At 34.8% G+C, this 12,055-nt stretch overlaps 1 protein-coding gene across 2 annotated transcripts in view; it reads left to right on the top strand.

Annotated features, from left to right (window-relative positions):
- Positions 1-9,245: 9,245 nt before the first annotated feature.
- Positions 9,246-12,055, top strand: part of LOC135201078 (heparan sulfate 2-O-sulfotransferase pipe-like) — a 104,901-nt gene continuing 102,091 nt past the window's right edge. Inside the window, exons 1-2 of one of the 2 annotated variants that reach the window (XM_064229965.1) lie at positions 9,272-9,335; positions 9,458-9,635. In XM_064229965.1, coding sequence (XP_064086035.1) covers positions 9,595-9,635 — 41 coding nt within the window. In that variant the 5' untranslated portion in view covers positions 9,272-9,335; positions 9,458-9,594. Of the gene's footprint in view, positions 9,636-12,055 lie in introns of both variants that reach the window. The other variant, XM_064229964.1, reaches the window with a different exon arrangement.

Below are 12,055 nucleotides of genomic sequence, written 5' to 3'. Positions count from 1 at the left end.
CGGTTTTTGTTTATTTTACCAGATTGTTACACTCGCAAGTTTTTGTCTTGTTGGCTGTCTGTTTCATTGCAACTCAGCCTGCAAGGATATTGTGGAATGAAGTGTATGATGTATCATCAGGCAGTGACAAAGGGTTGATAAGCTTGGCAACAGATCTTGGAGCTCCCATGTGCATCAGTCTGTATTTCACAGTTCATCTCTCTCCTTTTACAGACCTGTTCTTCGAAATGTATGGGAGGGTATTGTTGAGAAATGCAAATCAGATCTACATCTAGTATTCAATTTTCTTTTCGCATTGTGGAATAATGTTATGTCAGTCTCGCAATGGAGAGCAGTTGCAATTGATTCACAACAGCTACAGTGCTCTTAAGCTCTGCTGCAAGTTTGTAAGCTGTAGACTTTAAGATGCAAATGGTAGCATCATGCTTGTGTTGGCCCCCTCAATGGTTCAGGAGTGTAGGTAGATGCCAATGGTAACAGAATTTCATTAGTCACACATCCGAATTTTAATGTGCTAAGCAAACCCATGCTCCCCATAGTGGGGTAGTGCTGTCAAATTACCTCATGCAGTGCACTATAGGCGTTCCCTAAGGTTGTTGCTATATCCCTTCATCCCCTAGCTGCAACCCCTTTCATTTCTTTTGTGGTACTGTCTCTGTTCATATTCTCTTTCTACCATCTTTCTTTCCGTCCTCTCTCTAACTTGTTTCATAGCGCAACCTTGAGAATTTCTTCCTGTTATTCCTTGAAAGCCTTTTACTCCATTTCCCTTTCAGTACTGACTGAACTCATATATATATAGTATATAATATATATATATATATATAATATATGATATAATATATATATATATTGATATATATACGTATATATATATATTATATATAGATATATATATATATATATATATATATATATATAATATATATATATATATATTAGTATATATATACTATATATATATATATATATATATATATAATATATATATATATATATATATATATATAGGTAATGGGGAGATTCCCGCATTAATTCATTTGGTAAGCGTGTAGCTCGAACCGAACGACAGGCAAACTAATACACACAGCCCCTCTCTCTCTCTCTCTCTCTCTCTAGCACCGACACCTCTTCCTCTCTCTCTCTCCCACCTCTTTTTCTCCATTCTAACAGGTAATGAATGAGAGAGTCGCATCATCAAAATAAACATTTAATTAACTGAATAAATAATGAATCAATTCAATTAAAACCCCAACAGTAAAATGTCTGACTGTAATGCAGTCACCAAAAAGTCTTCATCCATCTGGGAACTCTCTGTCCCTCTCATTGCCAGTTCTGCCAGAACCGTCTGTTTTCAAAGACAGAAACACATCCCAGTAAGTACACAAGTTTAGCAAACAAAATCAAAGATCAGATATTCTTAAAAATGTCAAACAGACAACAAGCCGCTCTTTGGCTAAAGTAATTTAACTCACCCATGCAACCGACTATTTCGCGCGCACAATAAAAAACTCGTCCCCGGTGAGCGCCACGGCATCTTGCCTTTCTCTCGAAGACGCCTCTATCAAAATCCCCCATATAATTGTGTATGTTACACTTTTAACAGAAAGAGGCGCACACGCACATATCGAACACACAGTTTGTTAACGCCTCACGATTACTGGCCGCAACCAGTTTTCACAAAGGCACTTTGAGAAGAGTTCATAAACTGTCGTACATTGACTTGTCTAACTAAGCAGTTTTTATCTCGCGCCACCCATAGAAACTCATTCATCAGCTTTCTCGGGTCGTCGCCTCTACTCTGTTCTTCACATTCCATAGGTCAAAGGGAACGCATGGACTATATTATTAATCAAAAACCCTAGGCCCACATAATATAATATATATAATATATATATATATATATATATATATATATATATATATATATATATATATATCAAGCCCATGCTGTAAAGTCTTCACTGACTGAAAGACCAGTGGTGCAGAGAGCATGTCACCACCTGACATTAGGATTACCATCCATGCTGTAAAATATTTTAGTCATATCTTCTATACTTTAATTTATGCAAAGATAGTCATTTGGCCTCTATTCACATGGTTTAATTTCATATAAAGTGGAGATCCAAGCATTCCTTGTGTGGCACACTGTAGATGGCTCTGAGGTATCTTTGAAGCATCCTTTTCTGCAATGTTCTTAGCCTTTTACGTTTCAATTGTTCAATTTACCTGACCAATTTATATTTACTGGACAAGATTCATGCGAGGTGAATCATGACTGCAGTAGCCGATTTATAGCAATAATAATAATGTGAATGTTGTAATATTATATTATCCTACGCAGATCAAGGGCAGGAGTTTTCCTTCACGATTTATGTGCCTCATCAACTCTAGCCTGAACATTTTTCCTTGACACAAAAATTTCACTTAGAAATGGAAAGATTATAGATAAAACATCACAAATTCCTTTGTGATAGAAAGGGTGTTTTAGGACTGCCAATTCTGATACATGAAAAGTGGCACTGCGTAGCTTAAGTCATGAAAATATATTCTTTCAAAATATACTTCCCCATTCCAGCTGCTCGACATTGGGTCAATGACTTTGTGTCTGCGAATGCTTCAGTCTTAACTAAGATTGCTGAATCTGTGCTACAGGGTGGGGTGGTAGATTGCCAAGTCCTCTTCGGCATTCACAGAATTGTTCTTTTTCGGTGGAGTCTCCCCGACAAAGCTTTAATTTCTCAGTAGAATTGTCTGTACAGTAATATGGTCAGGAATCAAGAGTATGAAAACCTGTCTCAACAGATTTTCTGTTATATTCTGTAACTAGAAGTTACACCTATCCGACCTTACTGTCAATTTCCCTTTCAGCACTGAGTGACCTCATAGGTCCCAGTGCTTGGCCTCTAGCCTAAGTTCTACATTCTATTGTGTTTCCTATTAGTAGTACAGGCAGTCCCCAGCTTACGACGGGTTCGGCTTACGGCATTCCGAGGTTACAACGCTTTTCAATTATATGCATCAGAAATTATTTCCTGGGTTACGGTGCTGCTCTGACGGAAGAAATATAACTCCAAAAATGCAGAATATTCAATATTTGAAGTTTTTTTCAATGAAAAATGCAATAAAAATGCAGTTTACTTAGTTTTTAATACACCCAAAGCATTAAAAGTAAGGTTTTCTTAGGATTTTTGACGATTTTCCAGCTTACAACGATTTTCAGCTTCCGACGCGTCTCAAGAACGGAACCCCCATCATAGAGCGGAGACTGCCTGTAGTATGACTTGAACCATCAATGGATGGTCTCTTTTTTTTTATTTTTGCATAAGTTGTATTTCAATAGAGATCTTACATTCACAATTGATCCCTGATCACCTAGATCTGCCCAAAGCAACCAGATTTGCTGAACAGCAGGATGTAATATGCAGGAAATGTACCTCGCTGTCGAACTTCACAGTTCCAGAGGTCCTTTATTCCTCACATCCTTGGATTGCGGAACTTCCAGCCTCCCAGAGGAAGTTGTGAAATTGGAACTTCAGAAGTTCAAGCAAAAGTGTAATACAATATATATATATATATATATATATATATATATATATATATATATATATATATATATATATATATATATATATATATATATATACATATATATATATATATATATATATATATATATATATATATATATAGCATATTTTTTTTATAATAAGTGGGGCCTCTTCTTTCAGTACAGGCAGCCCCCGGGGTTACGACAGGGGGTTCCGTTCTTGAGACGCGTCGTAAGCCGGAACATCGTCAAAAATCCTAAGAAAACCTTAACTTTTAATGCTTTGGGTGCATTGAAAACTATGTAAACTGCATTCTTAATGCATTTTTCTTCCAAAAAACCTTAAATTATTGATTATTTTGCATTTTTGGTGTCATATTTCTTCTCCCAGATCAGCATTGTAGGTTCCGTAACCCTGGAACGTGTCATAACCCTGGAAATAATTTCTGATGAATATAATTGAAAAGCGCCTTAACCTCAGGAACGTCGTAAGCCGAACCCGTCGTAACCTGTGGACTGTCTGTATTTCTCTTTACCTCGTCTTACTTTTTAATCAACACCATATTCTTTTGGAAGCTTGAATTTCAAGTCAGTGGCCCCTTTGGTGGGCTTCTTCCATATGAATAGGTTTCATCTTCTCTATAATAATAATAATAGTGCCTCGGTAGCGTGGTCGGTATGGCATTGGCGTGCCACCTCGGTGGCCACGAGTTCGATTCTCGGCCATTCCCACTGGGGTGAGAGATGTGTATTTTTGGTAACAGAAGTTCACTCTCGCTGTGGTTCAGAAGTCATGTAAAGCCGTTGGTCCCATTGCTGAATAACCACTGGTTCCATGCAACGGAAAAACCACAAACAAAAAAAACAAACTTCTTAATCACACCATATTCTTTTGGAAGCTTGAATATCAAGTCAAGTGGGCCCCTTTTGGTGGGGTTGTTCCATATGAAGAGGTTTCATCTTCTGAATAATGATCATAATAATAATTGATAAATGGCAGACTTTGGTGTTAAAAAATAAACCTTAGCATTTAATGAATGAATTGGCCTGAAATAATTGATGAAAGCCCAAGAGTTTAATATTTATTTAATAATGATGAAAGCACAAGAATTCAATATTAGTTTAATAACGACAAAAGTCCCTAAGAATTCAATATTTAAAAATTACGAATTCCCAAGAATTCAATATATAATTAATAATGATGAAAGCCCAAGAATTCAATATTTATTTAATAATGACGAAAGCCCAAGAATTCAATATTTGTTTAATAATGGATGAAAACCTAAGAATTCAATATTTAATAATGAATAAAAGCTCAAGAATTCTATATTTAATTATGAAATCCCAAGATTTCAATATTTATTTAATAATGGTGAAAGCCCAAGAATTCAATATTTATTGGTGGATGAAAGCCCAGGAATTCAATATTTATTTATTGATGGATGAAAGCCCAAGAACTCAATATTTATTATTGATGATGAAAGCCCAAGATTCAATATTTATTTATTGATGGATGAAAGCCCAAGAATTCAATATTTATTGGTGGATGAAAGCCCAAGAATTCAATATTTATTTAATAATGAAAGCCCAAGAATTCAATATATTTATTAATGATGAAAGCCCAAGAATTCAATATTTATTTATTGATGGATGAAAGCCCAAGAACTCAATATTTATTTATTGATGGATGAAAGCCCAAGAATTCAATATTTATTTATTGATGGATGAAAGCCCAAGAACTCAATATTTATTTATTGATGGATGAAAGCCCAACAATTAAATATTTATTTATTGATGGATGAAAGCCCAAGAACTCAATATTTATTTATTGATGGATGAAAGCCCAAGAACTCAATATTTATTTATTGATGGATGAAAGCCCAAGAACTCAATATTTATTTATTGATGGATGAAAGCCCAAGAATTCAATATTTATTTATTGATGGATGAAAGCCCAAGAACTCAATATTCATTTATTGATGGATGAAAGCCCAAGAACTCAATATTTATTTATTGATGGATGAAAGCCCAAGAACTCAATAATATTTTATTTATTGATGGATGAAAGCCCAAGAACTCAATATTTATTTATTGATGGATGAAAGCCCAAGAACTCAATATTTATTTATTGATGGATGAAAGCCCAAGAACTCAATATTTATTTATTGATGGATGAAAGCCCAAGAACTCAATATTTATTTATTGATGGATGAAAGTCCAAGAACTCAATATTTATTTATTGATGGATGAAAGCCCAAGAACTCAATATTTATTGATTGATGGATGAAAGCCCAAGAATTAAATATTTATTTATTGGTGGATGAAAGCCCAAGAACTCAATATTTATTTATTGATGGATGAAAGCCCAAGAATTAAATATTTATTTATTGGTGGATGAAAGCCCAAGAATTCAATATTTATTTATTGATGGATGAAAGCCCAAGAATTCAATATTTATTTGTTGATGGATGAAAGCCCAAGAATTCAATATTTATTTATTGATGGATGAAAGCCCAAGAACTCAATATTTATTTGTTGATGGATGAAAGCCCAAGAATTCAATATTTATATATTGATGGATGAAAGCCCAAGAATTCAATATTCATTTACTTGATCATTCTTGATTCTATATATTCTGACAATCCCAGTAGGGGAAAGCGCTGTCGGTTGACCTTGTGCGGTTCACCGTAGGCATTCCTCAAGGCTCTTTGTGGCGATCCATTTCATTCCTTTTTACTGTACCTCCGTTCATATTCTCTTTCCACCCTCTCCTGATAATCGTTTCGTAACTGAATGGCCTCATAGGTTCCAACACTTGGCCTTTGGAATAAATTGTGCGTTTTGATTTACATTTTCTTTTAAATCTCTCTCTCTCTCTCTCTCTAACAAAAGGTTTTGGCTCATCGTCGAGCAAAAAGGTATATATTGACATATGTAGCTCTTGGAAAAAAATAAATACATAAAATAAAATTGTTAAAACCTGGCCCGAAGATTCATCAACTATATAGGTTGCTGGCGAATCCATCCGTTTGTTTACACAGTTATATAACAAGAATGGTATAGCCGCCTGAGTCTACTATTATTCCAGACTTAAGACTCGTTTTCTATCACAGATTCCGTGTTTATGTATAGTACAATTTATCATTGTAACATTACTTTCTCTCTCTCTCTCTCTCTCTCTCTCTCTCTCTCTCTCTCTCTCTCTCTCTCTCTCTCACAAATGACAGTCCCCTCATTTGCCCGGCGAATAATTAATAGGCCCATTTCGTGCGTATATAAAAGCAATGAAAATTCTCTCTCTCTCTCTCTCTCTCTCTCTCTCTCTCTCTCTCTCTCTCTCTCTCTCTCTCTCTCTCTCTCTCTCTCTCTCTGTCTTAACGAAACATAGGTCTATAGGCTTAATTTCCCTCTTAACCGGCCAAATATGTCTTACTACTTGAACGAGGAATGGAACGGAAGATATATCTATTTATGAATTTGAGTTGATAGAAGTATATTCGTATAAGCTTACAGTTAATAATAGTTAATATATTTATCCATAATTTGAAATTAACAGCTAGTAGACTAAACCAAATCAGAGGTACTAAACGCCGGTTCGGTTTGGCATCGCCCTTCAGTTTCCCTGCATTTGCAGAGCAGTAGTACTAGTAGTTAATGAAGCAATTCATGCCTGCGTGAGGTTTCTTGCATTTATAATGGATTTCTTGCCAGTGGACCTAACGCGCTCATTGCAATTTCCGGTGTTGATATGATCCCTTCCGCCGCAGATTTTTCACCCACTTCCTCCTATATACACGTTTCGTCTCATGAGTTGAAACCCGAAACGGTAAAAATTTAGCCTTTTACACTCGGAGAGTTGAAAAATCGACCTGCGCCTACTTTGTAAAATGAAGTAGGTGCTATTAATGCAGTCTGTCGACTACACTATATAGAAATGGGCGTATGTCTTAATGTCTTTGAGACAATCAATCAATCAGCACTACAGACGACGTTCCCGGGGAACTTAATTCTGCCATGTTTAGTACTATAGCACACATCGGAGTAGGTGATGACGCGTACATAACAAGGCAAAGTAGCATAAAATTTTATTCATAAACAGTATCATTTCGTAACGCGAGCTTTATGGTTGGCTGACATTGTAGAACTTACGTTTAAAAGCTGGTTGTTGTCAGCTCACGGACATTGCAATAAGCTTAAAGAGGTGTGTGGAAACGAGTAGGTCTAGTGTGTGAGTCCTTGAGATTTTGCCAACCAAAATGCCATTGTTCATCTTGTAAGTTGTAAGATGGTGATATATATATATATATATATATATATATATATATATATATATATATATATATATATAATATATACCTTCATTTCACACCTTACTAGATGAAATAATGGCATTTTGTTTTGGTGGGAAGGAATCTCAAAGTCACACTAGACCTAGTACTACTCGTTTCCATACCTCTCTATATATGCTTATTGCAACGGTCGCGTGCGCTGGCAACAGCCAAATTGAACGTAAGTTCTAATATATATATATATATTATATATATATATATATTAGTTCTAGAGTGAAGCTTCTTTAGACTCTACTATCCAGCCAACATGGCAGCCATTAATTCGCCCTCCGTTTTATATGCGAACTTGGTATACTACTAGACCCATTGTCATTCAGCCGTAAATCTCCATTGAGGCAGACAGTGGTGGGAGAATAGACTTAGGTTTTATGGGCCGTCAACTGACGTATATTTACTACGTCTTCCTGTTAAACTATAAACTTAAATAAAGCTCATTTGAATTTCGTTCTGTTGAGACGTTTAAAGTAAACTTGTTTTTATTTATTTATTTATTTATTTTGATGTCGACGTCGAGCTTACCGATATGAATAATCGATTTGCACTAATTGAAGTAAATCTATTCGTCGATTTGCTCTAATTTAAGTAACTATTCGTTGATTTACACTAATTTAAGTAAATATTTTCGTCGATTTGCGCTAATTTAAGTAAATCTATTCGTCGATTTGTGCTAATTTAAGTAAAAACTTTTCATCGAATTGCAATAATTCAGGCAATGCTATTCGTCGACTTGCACTAATTTCGTCGAATTGTAATACCTTAGGCAACACTATTCATCGAATCGTACTAATTCTGGCAACGCTATTCGTCGAATCTCACTTATTCAGGCAACGCTATTCGTCAAACCGTACTAATTCAAGCAAACCTATTCGTCGAATTACGCTAATTCAGGCAACACTATTCGTCGAATATCACTCATTCAGGCAACACCTTTCATCGAATCGTACTAATTCAGGCAACACTATTCGTCGAATCGCACTAATTCAGGCAACACTATTCATCGAATCGTACTAATTCAGCGAATAGTACTACAGTATATTGCCGAATTCAAACCTCGCACGAGCACCCTTTAACAAAAAGCCTTAATAATGGGGCAACGCCCACTCTCTCTCTCTCTCTCTCTCTCTCTCTCTCTCTCTCTCTCTCTCTCTCTCTCTCTCTCTCTCTCTCTCTCTCTCGTCTCTCTGTCTGTCTCTCTCTCTCTCTCATAAAAGTTGAACCACACAACCAGCAATCACGGAGACCGAATAGTGGTTGAAGAAGACGACCATGCACCACCAGGAAGTCTGGTTGTAGTGGTAGCGGTAGTAGTAGTAGTAGTTAGTGGTTCACTTATAATAGACTCGCCAACTCTAAAAGGCAGTCAGTTGGTCACCAGCGATCGCGGAGTGAGGGACGTCGCCGCTCCGACGTGCGAGTGACTGTCCATGTGACTCGTTGTATATAATACGTCTTATTTTACAGTTTGAATCCCTTTGTACTTTTAAGTGAGAGCGACTGAAGGGGAAAATGACAGAGATTTAGACGTTACTTATGGTGTTTTATACTTTTTTTTTTAAAGTTTTGTCGATGGTAAAGAGCATTTAGGCGAATTTATAAGGGAAATAGACATGACAAGAGACCTGAGATAAACGATCATTAAAAAGGACTTAATTCAAAGATATGTTACGAGGAAAATTCTAAGAGCCCGATACTAATATGGCCAATGTCATACTTCGTCCGAGAGTCTTCGTCACCATGTGAGTATTGTGTGGTGGATAAGATTTTTGAATTTTTAGAAATACATATATTTTTTCTTTTAACAAGGATTGTAATTGTTGTAATTAATTGTTTTAATCATAATTGTTCCTAATTTATCGTTGTTTGAGTTATTACGTGGATTTTGTCAGGTTGCTGATAGATTTTATTAGGTATATATATATATATATATATATATAATATATATATATATATATATATATATATATGTACATACATACATATATATATATATATATATATGTTATTACGTATATATATTATATAATTAATTTATTAAGAAACGTTTTCGTGCCCCAAGACATTGATATACGTCATCAGTCTGGAATAAAATTTATTCTTTTAAAAAACATTAAACTAAAGTAAAAAGTACAATCCAAAGATACGAATTATGACAGAAGCTTACAAGTAGTAGAAGACTACCTATCAGTTCAGAGAAGAGAGCAGAATGTCTTGCTGGAACCATTGTTGGAATGTATAGCTGTCTGCCCGCTGTCATTATATAATAAATATATTTACATAATATAATATATATATATATATATATATATATATATATATATATATATATATATTTACATATAATTTATATATATAATTATATATATTATATATATTTACATAATATATATATATATAATATATATATATATATATATATATATATATATATATATATATAATATATATATAATATATAAAATCCCGTACCCAGGTGTACCTAACACTGATATCAATAAATTCGCCTGTACGAGGTAATCTTTTGGTATATAACGACTACTCGGCTACACTTCATTTAGTTTTGACCACCAGATTAGCGTCTGTTCAAAAAGCTCTTAGAACTTAATCCGTCCGAGTTTATACACACTTTTAATATTGTGGATGTTTTTGTAATTATTAGAACATACATTACAAGTTTCATATATGCATATATATATATATTATATATATATATATATATATTATATATATATGCATGCATACATACATACAAATATATATTATATATGCATATTTGTATATATAATGTATGTGTAATTGCACCACCACACACACACACACACACACACACACACACACCACACACACCACACACATATATATATATATTTATATATATATATATATATATATATACTATATATATATATAGTACTATATATGAACATAATTGTATATGTTATATATATAAATACAATGTGCATATATGTAGGTATGTATGTATAATTGTCCGCTTATATTCCTTTTACTGTGCCTCCGTTCATATTCTCTTCCATCTGACTTTCGTTAACTCTCTCCTAACAGTTGATTTATACTGCAAATGCTAAAACGGTTTTCCTCCTTTTACAACTTTCTAACCATCTTACTCTAAAGTTCCGTTTCAGCGCTGAATGACCTCACAGGTGCCAGGGTTTGGGCTGTGGCCCAAATTTTGTATTCTGTTCTCTTCATTGTGAGGTCTTTTACTAGTTGTAGACCTACTTTTGCGTAGTGCAAAATACCGCCAATTATATGTTTTCATTTCCTTATTCCACCTTTTCAGTTTTGAGAATAGAAAACGATTGTGCTGGCTTCATCTGTCCGTCTGCACTTTTTCTGTCCGCCCTCAGGTCTTAAATACTGCTGAGGCTAGAGGGCTGCAAATTGGTAAGTTAATTATCCACCCTCCAATCATCAAACATACCAAATTGCAGCTCTCTAGCCTCAGCAGTTTTTATTTGATATAAGGTCAAAATTAGCCATGATCGTGCATCTGGCACCGTCTTAAAAACTACTGAGGCTAGAGGGCTGCAAATTGGTAAGTTGGTCATCCACCCTCCAATCATCAAACATACTAAATTGCAGCCCTCTAGCCTCAGTAGTTTTTATTTTATTCAAGGTAAAAGTTAGCTATGATCGTACTTATGGCAGCGCAATGACACAGGCCACCACGGCCTGCTGTGAGTATTATGGACCGTGGCTCACACAGCATTATACGGAGACGACGTAAAAGATAGATCTATCTTCTTTGGCCTTGCTTATGCGCTGTACAGAACACTCGATTGCACCGAATTTTCTCTTGCTATATTTATCATTACTTTATATTTTCACAAGCTTTTCAAAGCCGGGTCCTTCATCCAGCTTATTTTTGTCTACAGTTTTCCATGTGATGTTCTTACAGCATTGCATTGATATATAATTCACTTTATAAGTTAAACTCTTCCATTGTCACTTTTGTCTCTACCAATTAGTGATCAGAAAAGATCCTTAGAATTATATCAAAGGACTCTTTATTTAACTCGACGTCATGTATGATTCTACTGCCCATTTTTTCGTGTTTTTAACGTTTTTTTTTTCTATTTTTTTTTTTTTCATGGGTGAGTTACAAGTCCATTTTTTCGGACCCGACTTAGCTTCCATT

This window comes from Macrobrachium nipponense, chromosome 27 (genome assembly GCF_015104395.2).
Source record: "Macrobrachium nipponense isolate FS-2020 chromosome 27, ASM1510439v2, whole genome shotgun sequence".
Lineage (NCBI taxonomy): Eukaryota > Metazoa > Arthropoda > Malacostraca > Decapoda > Palaemonidae > Macrobrachium > Macrobrachium nipponense.
This window is presented reverse-complemented; position numbering and strand designations above follow the sequence as displayed.